General features: G+C 39.2%; 1 protein-coding gene across 11 annotated transcripts in view; it reads left to right on the forward strand.

Moving 5' to 3' along the window:
• kug (kugelei) overlaps nucleotides 1-19347 on the forward strand; it is an 84421-nt gene that overhangs the window by 41125 nt on the left and 23949 nt on the right. For all 11 annotated transcript variants that reach the window (XR_010333861.1, XR_010333860.1, XM_015985055.2 and 8 more), the window contains one exon: nucleotides 19065-19171. Coding sequence is in view for 9 of the 11 variants with exons in the window: in XM_015985055.2 (XP_015840541.1) it covers nucleotides 19065-19171 (107 nt within the window). In the remaining 2 variants the exon portion in view is untranslated. The remainder of the gene's footprint in view (nucleotides 1-19064; nucleotides 19172-19347) is intronic.

Below are 19347 nucleotides of genomic sequence, written 5' to 3' on the forward strand. Positions count from 1 at the left end.
TACAATGCGCGGATGTGCGAAAATAATTATTTCGGGGACGTTATCTCGCGTTTGAAAAATTATTTTGCAACCTCCGTTGAGAATAATCTGAATGTTATAAGCGTAGACATAATCTGACGTTCATGTCGCCTTCCCCTCTATTAAAGCGCCGGGTTTTTTTTGAAGCTCGTGTCACTTTAATGATATGTAAATAAAGCTTTTAGATTTTGGGTTTAGATGCGGCTGATCTTAAATAAAGTCGCTGGTGTATTATTTTAATCTTTTTTTCCCGGTTATCGATTTTTGTTCTATATAAAGCAGACATTAAATCATCCTAATCTTCCGTTATTGTTCTTTCATTACGATTCCATTATCCTGCCGTTAAATAGAATGAAGTTCTGGGTTTTGTAAAAGGTTTTTACTGCTACCGGATAATAAGTAGGGAAATGGGAATCGTAAATTTGCTTGTCAATTTTTTTCGCCCAGATTTGTTCGTAATTCTATTTCGGGGTCTTTCAGGTGAGGCAGTCAGGAGCCCCGCCTTTTGGCGATTAGTTATTTTTGTAATTGCTCCTGGTTTTTAGGAATGCAATCTCCTGAATCTAAATTGAATAACTAATCTGTTTACATCGAAAACTATCATTCAAGCGCTTAGATTCTGTCATTTATCATATAAATGGTTGAATGGGTAATTTGTGTTGTCCAATACACAGCAGTCATTTTTGGTAATTAAAATATCAATCACTCCGGGATCCGTCAAAGTACCGTTGACCGAATTAGGTTTTAATGCATGTATTAATTTATGTAACAGTGTTTTTCTACCTGTTTGTGGTGGCATAATGGAGCTAGTTTGAGGTAATTAAGTATAGCAAGCTTTTGGATAATGCTGACTGTTTTATGAAGCCGATCAGCGTTATTTATCGTGCCATTTATGGTGAAAAACACATTTTCAGCTCGAACAAATGGCTTTAGTAGTTGGCTGCAACCGTATCGATTTAACTGCACACTTTCCTGTGAATAAGTAAGTATCGACAGTTGCCTTTTGCTCGGTTTTCATTACATCGACAATTTTGTTGCACTTTGCGAGGGCGCCATATCGCATATGCCGGGGGTAAACATCTCTCTAAAAGGAGTTCTAGAATTACACATAGTGATAGTAGATTGTCCAGTTAAACCGCTCGGAGTATCTCAGGGCAAAAAGCTGTTGTAGTAATCGTCGGACAATTTACACCGCCATCAATCTGAGGAAATGTCAATGTAAACCAACAACTCTGACCCTAGAAACCTCGTGCATAACTCATTCCAGCGGCCCGAGGCTTCCCGAGGGACCAGCACTAAGGACATATCTCAAGAGCCGAGAATACGCCCTACCTGTGGACTGTGAAGAGCTCCCAGCTTAAATATATCATCGCCCAACTTTTTATTATCCGTCTAATTCGGACCAACAAATTGAAAAAATACAAGCCGTATCTTTTACAGCGCCGTAAAATCCAAAAATAAAATTTATCAACATTGTTTGGACGTCCAGTACGCCTTGTTAGGTCTTGTTTATTTACAAACGTACTTGTCAGGACAAAACCATACAGAACTCGCCATCTATTATTTCAGCAAAGTTGACATGTTTTAACAACGTTTTCCGATTCCCTCAAATAAATGGCCTGTCTAATGCGGTCGCATCATATCTGACACTCGAGCACAGTTTATCACAAAGAAACACCATCTATTCACTGCATGTCCCATCTTAAACATTAGACAAAACTATGGAAGGACGACACAAAATAAAAACGTCACGGCGGAAACATGACACGGAAAATGATAATGGCAAAATGTGGCGCATTTTCACTTGACTAATAATTTCTCTTTACGCTTGAAATACTAAACTAAAGAGGATGAATTGCACATTTTAATCGACTACCGAAATTATTTCGGAGTTCACTCAGTCACACAGAAAATTGCAACATTTGTAAAAGTAATGCGGATACACAAACTTGAGGATCACAATAATAAGAAAAATAGGGATTCGGAGCAAACGCAAGCAGCTTAAGTTTATCCCATGAATCGTGCAGTTTTACTGGAGTAGCAGCAATTTCGCGTTTTCCATTTTTGTTTGAATTGTTAAACTGCAGTGATCTTTCAATCACAATAATTTTAATAGTTTTGCTCTTTGGCAGAACCTGAGAGCTGGAAATAAATCAGATAATCGATAATAGTTTGGTGATTACTTTAAAGTTTATCAAATTTGCGTCGATGCTGTGCAAATTCGGCTGATGGCTACTCAGCGTAATGAACAAACAGTGCCGTTGCCATTAGAATGATAGGTGCGATTCAAATTGGTTCAAATGAATAAAACTGGCGTCCGAAAGAGTAATCTTCATTTGTGTGATTTTTGCGCAATCCCTTGACAATAAATCATCGATCACGTTTTGCCTTTTTCTCGTTTCCATTTCGCAATAATTTGTTTTCAGGATGTGGGTAATTTGTGTCGTTACGCAATTGGAACGTCCCCCAGTGTAGTAACATCCTAGAGTTAATTTAGCATGTAGCGAGTCTGTTTGTTTTTGCTATATTTACCTTGAGATTGGGGTGAGTTATGCCGGAGATAATGAAGAAAAACGCCATCGCATGGCTGGTGGAGATCTCGATTAACATAGCCGTGTTGTTGGCGAATTAGATACGGCCTATAGTGTCTTAATCAGGCTCGATCTAACTTTATTAGACAATATGGAAACTCAGCTACCTAGGGTGTTGAAGCAGAGCAAACGAGCTGTTTACAGCGAGCGAATCGATTCTCGAATCAGGCTCTTAACAATACGCTGCTGCAAATAAAGACGATATATGCGGAATGTCGGTTAATTTCGAGACGTTACAACTCGGAGATAAATTAGGGTCAATTAGACGTCAGGCTGCGTCATGCAGTTGTGCATATTCGGATCAGCTAATATCTCACAACAACACGTAGATCGTTGTTATGTCATATGCGAGATCTTCGTATTACGGCAGGAATTCTGCCAGGTACGTTACATGAATTTTAAATGTTTTTGTTGTCACCCTACGGCTAAAACCAAACTTGCATATATGAATTTAAATATCGATCGCGGCGGCTTCATCAAAATCACAATGTTCCGGAAGTTCATTGCTTCAATAATATTTATTTTCGTACAGTGCATACATTAACTTGTTTAGGCAAACATTTGCAGACGGATCTTTGCAAAAATCAATCGGATTCCAATCACCGATATTTTTCGACTATGACATCTGTTCCAATAAAGCAAGTTAGCATAGGTCAATGGAGTTTAAATGATGAATTTCCTCCTGACAGCCTGTCATATTTTGAGGCCTTGTTATTGAAAAAATTGCAACAAAATTCGCAGACGACGTCGGGAACATTCAATGTCTCCAAAATGAGGTGGTATTGGATTTATATCGATTGGGTCGCTTTCGAAAAAATGGGAAAACCACGTGCATATACCACCCATTTCTGGCCGGCTATAAAGTTACGTGATTTTTCGTAATTAATTTAGGTTTTTACGCTGCTCTAATTGGGAGTAAATTTAATAATTTTTCATCAAAGCTTTGTCGTTTTATTTGGTCGTAAACCGGGCCCGGTTTAAGTCGGTTGTAACCCATCTATTGTCGTTTTGTACAATAACCGTTAATACCTGGCAATATCGAAACACTTCGGATAGTAAGTTTTCAATTAACAGCTCTCGGCTTTATCGTAACACTGCGGTACTTTATCGTATAAAGCGATAATTACCGTTAATTGTCGGGTACGATTACGATTAGTTTAGCGTACGCAGCCGGAACGAAAAAGGGTCGCCCTCAACGATCGCGAAATAATTGCGCGGAATCGGGTTTTGTTTAAAACTGTTCATCGCAATCACTTACATCGCTAGTATCACAATACCCTTAATTACCGCATCGGCAATTATCTGCAGACGTCATCTTCGCCGCTATTGATGGCGCGCTTTTACTTACGACGCTGGAAGTTATTAGCCTCTTTCTGTTATTACCTCTGCTGGCTTTCATTGCACTCAGAGAGGTCTTAAATTATTCCATTCGGGGCAGGTCGATGGCGAGTCGATAACGAGAAAAATAGGCACCGCAACCGTGCGGTTTGCCATTGCACTTTCATCCCGCAACTAATTTAGCGCACTTAATTTGTTATTAACGGCCGGAATTTCTCATTTTGATTTTTCGTGCTAGCGATGGGTTTGGAGCTATGCCCCCCGTCGTCAGCGATAAGTTCCGTAAATATTTAAACTTTCAACATTTGCTCGTTCGAGTTTTCGCTTTGTGTGGTTCTCCACACCTAACCAATTTAATTGGACGTTTGTTTTCATTATCGAAAAACGGGGTCGGCGTAGTTTCGCAAATTGACTTCGATTCTAATTAAAACTTTCAATCGGGGGTATTTTTTGCTTATGAGGGATTTTTCGTGAAGAAGGATGTAAGCTCCGTTTTGCACCGACAGGATATCATTACGACACACGAAGAAGCACAATGCGACCGACAATCCATTATCCTCTCTGTACAATGGCTCTCAAGATGCTGCCATGAGCTTGATTTATTTATAATTTACAGAGACAAGCATAATCTTAAGCGAGTCGAGATCATGTCATGCGATATCCGACAATTGCGGACGTTTTAGTGCATTAGGGAGCGGATCCGATATCGCCGAAGTATTCCTCATCGAAAAACACAAAATATCTCGGAAAAAGAAAATAAGTTCGAACGCCCGACTGAAACTTTGTAATTGTAATTGCCGCCTCCGCTATATTAATCTCGAGTTGGTATTACATACGTTGTTAATTGCTAATATATGCTCTTTTCACCTGAAACATTCAATTTCAATTTGCTGCGCTATATTCAAAGTGGTGCTTCGAGCATTATTAGGATTTAATTCGCTATGTGACACTTTATTAAAATAGAGGTATGAACTGTTAATTCGACACAGTTCAACTTAATAAAACGAATTAATGGCTTGGTCATGCAGTGACTAACATTCTAAATTTGAAGATCCAAACACGTTACAAAGAGTGGTCACTCAACTTGCATCCGCTGATTTTAATTTTAAACAAGTGGGTTTGCGCACCCCACATTTTGACAGTTCTGCCATAACTTGCAACCCTACAAATATGCATTTCCGATGCACAGACAAACTCTTGAATTATTCAGACCTTAGCATTGTGCCTCATTGATTTTCTGTCTGTCTTGATCAAAAACAGCAACACTCATCTTATTAAAGTATTTTCAACTTTCCCATTTACTACTTTTTGATTAATTTCAAACGACAAACACGGAATTTTATTTTTCAAAAAGTTACACCATTAGTGATAGCCCTAATTCGGTTCATTCATGCTGATTTATGCAGAGTGGTGTGAATATTCCGTTTTTTGCATGTAAATAACGAACCACCACTTCACTAAACATAAAATATGAAAAAACAGATAGTTGCACCGAAATCAAGTATGCAAATAAGCGCCCCTGTTGATATTGGCGCTGTATGCCTTCGACAGTGTTTGCAATTTTGCAAAATGCGCCAGCTAATGAGATAACATCGACATGGTTTATTCGACATATAACATTTCTAAAACACACTACGGTCGGATTGACTTCAGAGAAATTTTGATGAAATGGAGATTTTTTCAGAAAGGATTTCTGTTGTGATTTGGGGCTGGACACGTGCTTGTGTGGATGGGCGTTTTGGGTCCTGTTTGCGACACTTGGCAGTGTGGCTATTACTATGTATTAGCGTACATAGGGTTTGGAAATCGTATATATGGAGGTCATAAATTGGCCATAAACTGTTCCTACATAATATAGAGGCGTGCGTGTGACACCGTGCTCATTAGGTATTCAAGTCCCCGAATCCCAGACCCTGGGAGTTTCGGCGATAACAGCGCAGCGCCTTCGGAAGCTTGTGTCATGTCGAAGTCACGCCCTATTGCTCACATCATCACTGGAAAATATACAATTTCGGCACTTTAGAAATTCCGCGCCGTGCATGCAAGAAAGTATCGTTTTGCGTCAAGTCGTGTAGAAAAGTGTTCTCTTTACTCGAGTGTATTGCCACCATCGATGGAAAATCCTCGCCCAGAAAGGGTTTAATAGTGCGAAATAACACTCACCCGGCCACACTCTGAAAGCTTATCTCCATAAAAGTATACCGCGAATTTTTTCCCTCCGACTAATTTAAAACAGTATGTTTTATTTTACAGCCACAATCACATTTAAAACGTCACATGATAGTCACGAATACCGAAATATAGCTGCCATAAAAGTCATCCGTTATAAAGAAATTTCTCGGGGAGAGAGCTAGAATTGGAGCTAGAAATTTTCATGCGAGTTGACTTGTAGCGTGTGAAATACGTAGCTGTCGGTTCGGCGAAATTAACATCTCGAGTGTTTGTTTCGGGATTAAGAATTTTCAGACGGAACATAATTTCGTGCAAGAATTTTACTTAATCCCTCGAGAACGTACTTATTCCTGATGATTGGGGTGCCAGCCGTTCGGTACATGTGCTCGCCTGAGCTGATTATACCGAGGGCTACAAACAACGGCCTATATGCAAATTACGCCAAGATAAATCTCGTGCCATTGGCTTCAGGTGGAGCCGCCGGAGGCCTCTTTTGTGGTGGCTTCTTTTGTTAATTTTGATTGATGCGGGGTCGCTGAAGCCCCGCAAGATGCAAATGCGAGCCTCTCCGCAAACTGCGTATTTCACAGCATTACGAACAATGCCCACTCTCATCCAATCATGCAAAAACGCCACTGAAATAAATATTTTAATCTCGCGCGATGAACGAAACCTTTACCTCACTTGGACTCGCAAATGTCAGCGGTTAAATAAAAACAACGTTCTAAATGTGATCAAAGCGTGATACGGCCAACAACCGTAAAAAGAGAAAGCAAAATTGTCGTATTTCAGAAATTGTTTAATTTTTATACTGTGTATGAGCAGACCCTGCAGCGGGGCCGTGTGGGAGTTTGAACTCCTTTGAGCTTCAGAGGGCTTGTTTAGATTCTCTCCGCCACTTTCCGAATTTTCTTTAATCTCTTCCTGGAGACTCGTCCTTCGCAATTGATTAAATTCCCATTTGTCCAACTTTAATATTTATTGCTTGCGAATTATATCTTAAGTGTCTATGCGTCCCCGCAATCCGTAGTTTGCCAAGTTTTTATATTTCCTTAGTTCTCGAGTTTTCCGGCAAAGTTATTTTTAATCCGGGATCGCAAACCTAAGTGAAAACACACTTTTCCTCTCGTTGGTCGAAATAATGGCAAAGCAGTCGGTTTAATTTGTTAAGTACATTCGGTGGGATTTGGCACAGATTTAAGCGTTCGCAAATTATCTGATAAATTCCTCCTAGGTTGCGCTATATTTAGGATAAATATTTAATAAGGCTGTAATGAGACCATCCCCGAGAAACCTCCATTTAGCTCCGGCAAAGAACATTAATTCCGCGATAAAATTAATTATAGCTGTGTCTCATCAAAAACGACCGTAAACGTTCTTCGGGCGTATTAGCTTTTCGTAGATTTGCTGCTTTCAGTTCATATATCATCGTTTTGTTCCCTTGTTCGATTCTTATTTCGCTGAATGGCTACATAACTCACGAGTGTTTTTATCGCCATGATAATTTTCATGAAGATAAGTGGTTGTGTTAACCAGAGGATTGTGCTTATTGAAATTTTCCTCACAAATCTCTCCGACAATATTGAATGTAATAGGAAGGGCTCTTTTATGGATCGTGCCTTCGATGACCAGATTACGGCTCCGATTGATTTTCCATGTGTGAAACTTCTCAAGGGATCTCTCTGTGATGTGATAGAAACCGAATTAGTTTCTTTATCGCAGAAAGGTCGCCGCCGGTAATTAAAAATTAGTGTATCCTTAAACCTTCCTTTGAAACAAATTAATTTGTAAGTTTCCGGTGCTGTCGACGCAAAACGTTCCCTTTTGAGCAATTACCTGAAGCGTTTTAATCGTCGTGTTGGATTACCTCAAATTATTACAATCGTCTTCTCTCTTTTCGTTCACACACGGTGTGTTTCCATTATTAAGTCAAAAAACACAAGACAAAAAATTTCTTTGCTCGTTCAGACATGCTAAGTAGCACGCAATTAATAAATAATTCGTCCGCATGTTATAAACAAGCCGCCCCCTGTGCGTGTCGCAGCCATTGCGGACATATAAATATTTTACACAATGGTTCTTATCAATGTTTGAAACCGTTTTCGGGAGTAATCACCCGAAAGCGTCACACCTTCAGAAAGACTCCCTTCGTTTTATTGTCTCACAATTTTGTACAGCTCATTTTCGCATAATTAGGGAAAAAACGGGCCAGGACAAGGTTATTGGGCAATTTATCCGCGTTGTTTGAAATATTGGACGTAAACTTTTTACTGTCAATTTCCTGTCGACGCTACAGTTAGAATTCGTACGGTAATCCAGATATTTTATCACGCAGCGAGCTACACTCAAATTTCCTTTACACGCCACCGAAAAGTAAAGGGACGACCAAGCCGGTGTGTATAATAATTGATTTATAAAGAAGCGAAATCACCCAACACAAAAATATAAGACAATACAAATTAGAAAACTTTGTTTAAATTATACTGAAAAATTGAGAATTACACTATGATACATCTAGTGGCACACAGAACCACTTGGAAACCACTCGATATTTTTGAAAATCGTGCACTACTGAATGTTTGTTAGGCACTTGCAAATTCACAACACACATTGGAGTTATCTCAAACAAAGCAAGCAAGCAATTATTAGAAATAATGAATATGGTGGTTCACTTTTTATTACAGTTTTAATTTATAATGCTGAAACCAAGGAACACAGAATCCTCTCCGAGGTTTTACCACATTAAGTTCCGAGATCTTTTAAATTACCTTATAAACATTCCAAATTTTTATGTTGGTAAATATTATATTTAATTCAGGTAATATTGATAACAAGACTTAAATATCAATAAAAAATGATCCTAAAATGGTCCTTGAGACGAAAGGACGACTTTTATTTTGAGAACGCAACTGATATTTTGAAAATCTTTTCATGGCCGTATTGGCTTGGCTGGGCCCTGGCTACGAGGGATTAAAATGACGAATTGGGTGATGGTATCGATATCTTGGAAAAGGAAAAGAGGATGAGCCTGAAATTGCTTCCGGTAATCGTGGGGCGAATTCCTGACGCCGACGTGATTTTTTTCTGCCATGTCCTAAGTGGATGATTAGAGACGCTGCAGAATAATAAACAACCGGAATTAGCCCAACGCTGGCCACATGGCGACGGCAAACATGTAATTTTTCGCAAAGTATAAATAGAAGTTTGTTAAGCTGAATTGCAGCCTACACACCTGTTGTATAAAAACGCACAGTAACTGTTTCGTGTAAAAAAATGTATAATAAAGGAGTGCTGAATTTTCAAAACAGTGTTTCACTCATTTTCCCTCTCCGCCACCGAAAAATCCAGTTTTAAACAAAGCCTTTATTTCAAAAACTAGTCATTTATTCAAAAAGACACAGATAAAAATAGTACAACTACGAGAAAAATCAGCTCTTGCCTGCAAAAAACTACAGTTGGACCTACAGCTTTGCAAGAAAAATCTGACAAAACTAATGAATAACCAAAGTGCAATACATATTTTGGAAAATTTAACGTATTTTTTTTCAATGAAGGTGATGGAAAAGCGGTATAATTTCTGGTGTGTAATTCGAAATAATTCATAAGCTTAACCTCGACTGGCCTCATACGTCATAATTCGAGGCATTTGCCCTCCTATAATAGAATATTCTCCGGGTTGGGCAAGTCATAAATAGGGCTCTGCATTTTACAAGCTCTATACGTCTATAAGTTGGTCGCGATGGGGTATTAAACCGTCATCCCATCATCGTAGCAGTATTTTATGATTGGCTTTCAGCATTATATTCCGGGCCCATACGTCGTAAATAACTTCATTTCGTATCTTTCATTGAAGTGGTGTCACTTTTGATGAGTTTTTAGTAAGGTAAACACGAGATTTTCGTGACCACACATTATGAAAGATTTATCGCACCTACAGCAGGGATGCAATAAATATTTTCCGATAGCTGATCAAAACTTTCAGTAGGACTGGGGTAAATTATGGCTTTCATCGGCTATCTATCCGCGAGTTTATTTTATCAAGCTGTGCGAAATGTTTTAACGGTTTTGAAAAGGGGGTTCGTACTTTTATTTCTTTCCATATCTATATTGCATGTACAATATGATCAGGCTCCCGTTGGAACTGTATTTTTCATTTGTTCCGGGAATATAACCCGGCCCCGTTTCCACTTTGATGACCATGTCACAGAATCACGTGCATGAACCTTTGAAATTTCATTACTTTTATTTATGGCTGGGATATTCGCTCGCGAGTAAATTTTTATGGGGTTCATTTTAAGTTATTCACCATCGCATGCGAAAAAATCTAAATCTAATAGATCGCAAAGTTCTGCAGGAGACGGGAAGAATTCCAGGACTTTCGACGAGTATTCACTAACGAGTTTCTTGCGGATGTGTTTGCAGGATTCACATTCTTACGTTCCATCTGTCCGTCTTGGGCTATTAGACGACCAACTGGTCTCAAGGCCCAGATGCGATTAGCCCTTGTCCTAAATACGTCTTCGTCGTGTTAAATTATTTCGACGTTTAAATTTATGGAAGGAGAACGAACTATTTCCAACTGAAATTACGCCGACTTGCCGATATTGATGTTCCGTAATTGTTTAAAAGTTTCGCGCGGGAAAAAGCGTGTCATTATTTGTGAGTTAAGTGGAAGACGGGAGAATCATTTTGCTGGAGACTAATCAACGCTCATATTTCAACGGATAGATATTTAAGCATGAAACACTCTTCCTTGATAAACGCCGATGGTTTCCTACCCTCGCTTTTCAATTTCCCGGGCCGGGAAACGTCTATTGCGATGGAACTTTCAAACTTTCCACTTTAAAGAATGTCATTTAAAAACAAAAGGCACTAGCGATTATGCATCGTTGGTTACGGAAATTTATGATGGATTTTACGTACATTTCCGAGGAGCAACCTTTATCAATCTTTTCACGGTTTGCTACTAATTCTAGCTCTTTCAGGAGCAGGCTAGCCGACCCTTCAAGACGTCATACACACCCCCTAACCCTAATCAAATTTTTTACTCCATATTGAACCTTTATTTAAAAATTAACTTGGGGCGAAAAATTGTTATTAATCAAGTGACAAACTAATGCGTGAGCTGGAACTATTAAGCCAGAAACCCTTTCATGGCACGTAAGCCATGCGTGGAAATATTATTTTAATAGAAGCATTGTATTAGTATTAGCTTCCATTATGCGAGCATTGTTTACTTTTAAACATTTCGAATGACAATTACTCATATAGCGCTAGAAATTGCTAACAAACTGTTCGATACAGTGTAAACGTTGATTATTATTGTAATTAGTCTTATAATACTTGACCATTGTAACGTTCAATAGAGGCTTAATAATTTCAATTATGAAATTCGGTTGCCATAAATTATTTATGCTTAGCGGATATTTAAACTGGAACAGTGAGTAAATCCAATCATCATTAATTCATGTGTTTTAATCACAGCCCGAGTTTTAACCAACACGATTTGCACTTAAAATCAAAACAAACAGTCTTGTGCCGTTTTAAAATTTCACGAAAATCAACAGGTGTCGATTATGGCGCAAATAGAAATGCCGTTGCTGATTTTATGTAAGTGGAGTGAATTTTCCATTTTCGCACGTGATAAATTAAATGTCAACTAGATGATAGATTGACTCGAGTATTTTTAACTACTTCCTCAATAATAACCTTGCGAGCTTTCGGCTAGAATTTAGCGAAATCGATTTTAAAGTGGAACAATCTATTTTCCTAAATCTTTTAAAGATTGTTTACTTTATACACTCGGGTGAGGAAACAATGGGCCGTAATAACAATTTTCGCTCATACGCTCGCGCATAAAGCCAATTTTTGTCAGCTCGCTTACTTTAGTGATATGTTGAGCGTTATTTCTTCATTGGATGCGAAAGTTATTTCACCTTGCCGTGATGAAAATGTCACTGCAAGCAACGGATTAGCGTCTCTTATTAAACGATGTGTCTACACTGCGCTGTTTTTCAATTTTTAAATTGTCAAATGCAAAGGAAGATTTATATCAGGCGCTCCTTGCGAGACAACCCAAATTAAAACGGAGTTTCTCATTATTTTTAATACCGGGCAAGTTGACATATCAATCGGCAATTAAAAGTTCGTGCCGTGACTTGTCACATTCGTCATTGAGAAGTTTGCAAGTTATTTTTTACATGAACGATTTCGTGCTGATATATTGTTATTTACGCCAAAGTAGTTCGTTTTCTTGCCAAATTATTTCGAGTTTGGAGTCGGTGGCCTTAATTCGTCTTGCGAATTTTCAAATTTATTGCCTGGATATGTGGGTCTGTAATTAGGTCTTTGGTTTCCTTCTGGTAATGATGTTAGGGTTGCCTATTAAAAAGTTTTTCGTCGGAATGATGGCAAAATGAGTGTTTCCCTCAAAGTTTGACGATAGCCACGTTTTATCTGTACATCGACTTCTGCATCAGAAGGCTGCGAAAAACGCTGGCGGAATACTAATATGTGCCAAGTTGAAAAGAACATATCTAACAGGTAATCAAGTTATTGGAAAGTTTTATAGTGCCATTACACGAAATATCTTTCGGTGTCGGAGAGATTTCAAATTTTCATTTCCCTTTCATCTCAGACTCGTTTTCAATATCTCGCTCACAGCCCATCAGATTTATTAAAAATTAATTTAAGAGCTTTGTTGTCGGGCTGAGTGGATTGAAATATTCCCCACTGTCTGACTTGGATTGTGTATGACACCCCCATTAGTCCCTCTGTTTGAGTAACCCCAAAACTAATCCTTCCTCCGAAGCTAATCCGACTATCGTGTTGGCAGGGCCTTTCGAATGAGGTACTTTGCAAATTATAAGGTCTTAGGACTTCACTAATTTTACCTATAACGGCAAACCGGCCGCTCCTATTCTTTGTTTATTCGGCGGATTTGACAGATCGATACAAGCAACGAATTGTAAACAGGATTACGAATACACAAAAGGAAATTTACTAAGGACATAAATCACACACAAGACTGAGACACCAGAATTTTATTTCATTAAAGTATCGATTTTGGCGCTTTGTTTTTTGTTTAATTCGGTGTGAAATGGGTCCGAAATAGAATCATAAGGGTAAACAGGTTTATGGCTCACGTCCTGAGCCATCAATCCAGGACCCGGTGACAAATGCTCTCACGAAGCGACAATGCAGATTGCACGCAGTAAAAGATAGAAGGAATCTGGGGGTGGCAAACATCTAAAGACAAATTTTCTCGGAACACGCATGGCCTGAACCGCGGCGGCTACACAGTGATCAATCTCTCTCACATCCAGCGCGATTTGAAGAAGTTTTTCGTCCACAAGCATATTCCGGAATATAAAGCAGACTAATAAAATATTTATATATCTTCCTCGAGTGGATATGCTGATGTTGCCAATTTATATACCTGCAGAAAGACGGAAACGTGCTTTTATAATTATTGGGGACAGAGTGTGCCTCTGGAATGGCTCTCGGAGGTGTCGTTTCGTGTCATATCTTTGATGCGATTTTTCCGCTGGCAATTTATAAATGTAGGTTCGATGCCAGCGAAAGAAACAGCGGAATGCTCTTCATATCCCTTTTTTATCGAATTGGGAGCTACATTACCATATTAAACAACGCAAAATAGCTATCTGAACAGTGGTATCTTCCAGAGTAGATTAAGCTGCGAGGGGGATAAGGAACGGAGCTTTTGTGCGGAAAAGTTTTTTTCTATCAAACCAATTGTAATCTGATTTGGAGATTGCGTTATTTATATGCGTGGAAGTTTTACTCCGTAATTCCTCCACTAAGCCCGTCTTTAGAGCACACTATTTAATAGTGTTTAGAATTAATTGCCGCCACGTTATGTGGCTGTTGTGTAATTTAGGAACAACGTTAAAGCATTTAAAGCCTTCAAGTACTTTTTTAATGTATTAGTGGAAACAGATAAAGAATGCTTGCTAGAATTGTAATGAGGAAGTTTTATCTCAAGTTCGAGGAATGAGGGAAATTAGTTTCAATTTTATACGAAAACTTTCCAAGTTATAATTAAAATTCCCACAATTTGTCATTAATGAATTTTTATCCGTTTTCGACTTAACTCCCGCTTCGGAAAATTTTAATCATCCATGGCTTTGTACAAGAGATTTCTATTATTTCAACGGCTGACCTCGAGATAAAACATGAGGGTGGGTGTTTCTTAAATAAACCACGCACTTTGATTTACTTCAACTGCTCCCCAAAGGCTGATTAAAAATGTTAACTTGTTGCAAAAAACGAATAGGTCAATTCCGTGCATGCAAGATCTGGGAAAGGTCTTGCCCGAGTTGGAATTATTTACGTCGTTCGAATTTTGCTTTTGAATGGCCGGTATGTGACAGACGACGGAGTAACTTTATTGGCTTTATAAATGTTGTAGCTTCGCCGTTGTCGAATGTCTTTACGGCTATGCAGGCACAGGCATGCCAACCCATGGAAATTCAAATATTCAAGAATAGAGAACTCAGGAACACGCTTACTAGAACGGAAATTGCGCCCATATAAAAGTCCTACCCGAAACGCAAGCAAAGCATAAATCAGGAGGTCCTGTGATTCAGGAGTCTGCCGGTCAAACGATGTCCGAATGATAAAAAGGTGATAAGACTAAAATATTTCACTTTCGGACTCAAGCTGATCCAGTCCGAACCCTATATTTTATTTTATATCACTATTGATACTACACGAGCCGAAGTGATAAACTGACCCCAGCTTGTCACGCCGATTTGCAAATTCCACTTTTATTGCGGGCCCATTTTCCTCAGCGAAAAAACTGTGAGATAATGCGGGTCCAAACAGATCATCGCCAGCTCGCCGGAATAGAAAATAATTGCAAAAACAAGGCGCAAATTTGCATATTATACATTAGGATGAGGAGCTGGGGCCGTTCCATAAGTCAAAAAGCGCTTAAGCTAACGTGTTTTAAAAAGAGTTTCGGGGAAAAAAGGGTAAAAATAATATTTCATCTGTCAGGGCGTAAGCGGCTTTGTCGCTGTTGATTGCAAGATGATATCGGATTATGACCGCAATTAAGCTTAGTTTTTCGGAAAAACCGTCCACAATTTAGCTCCAAACTGACTGACTCGGCCGCTAAATTCCAAAAGCAATAACAATTAGTCATGCAAACGGCTAAATGGTGCCGGAATTTTAAGCACTTTTAATTTGTCATCTAAGCCGAATGAAAAACTTTATTAAATTAACTTTTCTGATGACTTTTCTATGAATTTAAATTAATTTTTTGGTGGCGGTCTCCCTCCGAATGCCGAGCCTGCATTAATCAGATTTAATAATAATTAAAGGAGAGACGCGGATTCTGTGCCAAAGCGCTCATAGAGATGTGCTTACAACGGAAATATTTTTCTATAAAAGGCATGTAATTTCGAGTCGAAGCTTTCAGAAGAAAATGCAAAAGCAGCTTAAATTCCGCCGTATTTGAATGAATCAAAATGTTTAATACATTCATGGTGCAAGCGTTTTGAATAACGCCTGCTATTTTATTGTGAAATGGTTCGTGAACTATTCTCCTACTGGAAAAAAATGCGCCGCGAATTTCCGAGAAAAAGTGCGCTCATCCATCACGAACCCACCTTAAACACCGACAAAATATTATTATACCTTTGCCATAAACCCCCACAATTGCCCAATAAATTCCACCTTTTTGCAATTCATAATTGTTCCCTCTGACTGAGACAAACTCGCCCATATTTCAGCATTTTTCGCCGCAACCCTCTGCCATTCCTGCAATAAAATACGACTTGTCGCCGATCACTCTGCACTCAAATGAACAACCGGTTCGTGTTGCCACCCTCTCATGCAAAGTGCATCTACACATGCAAAACCAGCCCACGTCATATTATCCTGCAATTTAAATCCAAAGTCCAAAACGAATTGCAGGTTAAACGCGAAAATAATGAAAGAGCACTGCAATAAGTACTTTTTCAACTGCGCCATCTGCTAAATGGAACAACGGTGTAAGACGCACTACCACTGATTAAAATGCCAAGGAAATAAAAATTATTGTGGCCAGGATTTGACAGATACGCGCCTAGTGTGCCCACCTTAATTTCGCTCCTGCTAGCAGGGCGCTAACAGTATTATTCCCCAGAGATTTACTTTTCTTTTCGTGTCATAGCCCGCGATTAAGGCCCTAATTAGAACAAGTAGACGTTTAATTTACTACGCGACATTTTTCAGGATTTATAAATAACGGAGCTGGTTTAGGGGTAACACCCTTCTTATTATCGTTTTTCTCCGGCTGCAATTAATCACGCATTTTTAAGACTGGCTTTACCCACATTTATCATTTTGATGTTTATCAAATTACTTCCGGAAATATCAACTCTTAGATAAGGCTAAAACGCATGCAAATACTCCCGCACCATCGGCCCCAATCCGGGTGATTTATCCCACCTATGGTGCCGACAAGATAGTCGACAAGATTCATGCACGGAAAGACCTCTCCTAACTCCTTTTTTAATTAAAATTTTCACCAAGGGCTGCCATCATTCACTACTTTCACACTTTCTTATTTGTACTTTTTAATTACTTGCGGAATTACACTGTTACAATCAGTTTTAATTGTAATTGGAGCATGGAACATCTGCTTTTGATGGAAACGTATATTTCACCAAAAATAGAATTCATCACTGGTAAAAGAGGATTTTCTTACATTTGGCGAGTTTGAATGAAATGGCAATGTCAGCAACAAAACAGAGCTTAGTTGTGGATCATTTGTGTTTTTTACTCACCTTTTACCTGGCTTATAAATAACTCATTCGCCCGACTTCGATTTTTTAAAGGGAGCCAACCGCTGATTGACGCCACAAAGGCATCCACATTTCCTAACGTTTCAAGCTTTCGCAAAACAGTATTTAATTTGATTGTGGGGCGATTTGTCAAAGATTTGAAGGGTCAATCTTGGGGATTTTCCGGCGTTCCATGATACTGTTATTGGTTATCGACTTTTTTAATTAAAAGGAAAGGATATCGGGGCTACAAGGAACATGGACAATTTAGTCTTCAGCGAAATTAGAGGAACGTGGTCCGAATTAAAAAAATCTTATTGCTTCCGGGTGCCTAAACCCGCGGAAAAAATATGCTGAAATATGGAATCTGCAGCGCCATATTTCAAATAAGATTAAATTTCGATGTTTCTGGGGGCTATTAGCGGCAATATTGTAAGTCTTGATGTTAGTGCGCCGTCCCGATGATTCGGATGCTGATTCAGTAATGATTTTGATTGAAGTTTGGGCTCGGCAAATGCGATTAGAGGTAATAGGAAGCACGTATACATTGCGGAACAAGCAAGTTGTCAACACGTTACCACAGCCGTCAGTCACGCCACAAGGCACCCATTTTGAAGTTTTCTTATGGGCGGATAATTTAGTGGATAATAATGCAAAGTAGTTTTCGAGAAGTTTCGAAGCCTATCATTTCACGTCAATCGCACACACGAGCATATTTATGAATTCGCAATCCGATTAATTTTAAATAGAACGTCGCTGCAGCAGACACTATCGAAAAACCATTCCGCTCTGTAACTTTTCTTGCGGTTTGCAACACTGTACCGGTCCCCGGGGCCCTATTCCTGCGTATGCTCGTCACAGAAGAGAAGCGGACGTATTTACGGCGCCTCTTCCCCGATTTGGATTACACTCACTTATCTGTCGTCTTCTCTATTAGTACATGCTTCTGCCGGATATATTTCAAGGGCCCGGCACTTTTTCTGCGATTTGCTGTAATTCTACAACAGCCAATTTCTCTCTCAAAGCGTGATGCATTGCAAACTCGCTATACCTAAACAAGGAGAAAACAATAAAACTTTGCCAATGCACGATATTCCAGATATGAAATTTGCATGAGACGCCTGAATTATCGGACGTCTGCACGAGGTGAACCACCAACTAATTCCAAATATAAAATACACAAGTTTCCGCCCGTAAATCACACAGAAACTGAGAAGGTTGGTTAAGGGGGCCAGACAACGCGCTATTTTTTCTAAATAAATACATTCAGAATTTCGTCCCGAGGGACACATTTCCCAATTGTTTATGGCCGCTATTTGTAGACTGGAGGAGCAAACATATTCAAATAATTGTGATAGTCAATTTCTGGGTTTTGGTGTTGTAACACTAATTGATGTTAATTAACTTATGCCAGATCCATAAATCACACAATAGCGTTCCGCTATCGGAAGATGCTGCAGTGTCGCAGTTTTTTGTGCGATTTTTTGGCCGCCTCGGCGGTTTCTTGCTGTGCAGGATGCAGGCTTTGTTTGGGGTAACATCGGGAAATTTGATTGATGAGAGGAATACGGTCATTAAACGCCCGACTGCACCGTACACGAAATAATGATCGTTGCATGAAAACAGTTGCAGATTGTAATTTATGTAAATAATAAGTGAATCTTGGAGAGATCATCGCCTAGGTGTGCGCTTTATATTCCATATACGGGGTTAATTCGATTTGTAACGTTGCTTTGAACTCATCTGTGTGTGCGGAACTAACATGTTTGTACGCCTTAAAATTGCTTCACAAGCCAGGCTCGAGACTAATGGCTTTCAATTGCCTTTTTAATGTTTTAAACGCACTCAAAGGAGTTTTTGAGGGAATTCCTACGTATTTCCAGCAGAGGATTTATAACAATCACGACCGAAGCTCCACTTCCAGACAAAAAACGGGTATCGATCCGCCAAATTACTTTAACATATCACTTAACAATGGTACACCCGAGTACATTTATCACAAAGACGGAAATGCGCCCCGACGAATGCTCGCGTCCCTCGATCTTGTTTTGCATACTCCTATGATAAAATTTGTATTCTCTTGAAATATTCCTCTCGCTGGGAGAGGCTCACACTTAATTATTTTTCACAAACGTTATTTATTCTGTTTCAGGAATCATCAGGACTTTAGCTGTCCTTGACATCGAGACCAAGAGTCACTTCTGGCTCACCGTTTTCGCACAGGATCATGGAGTTGTCCCTTTGTACTCCAGTGTTGAGGTAATTGTTAGTTCTTGGCACATGTATGTTTAATGCAGGTTGCTTTTATGTTTGATAAGGGTTAATTACTTTAAAAGTATTGTGTTTTATTAGCAACACACGGTGAAAAGTTTACACGATGGTGGTTTTTGGATGAATAGAAGCCCGGCCTTTCATGCATTCAAATGCTCTCAAGC

This window comes from Tribolium castaneum, chromosome 4 (assembly GCF_031307605.1).
Source record: "Tribolium castaneum strain GA2 chromosome 4, icTriCast1.1, whole genome shotgun sequence".
Lineage (NCBI taxonomy): Eukaryota > Metazoa > Arthropoda > Insecta > Coleoptera > Tenebrionidae > Tribolium > Tribolium castaneum.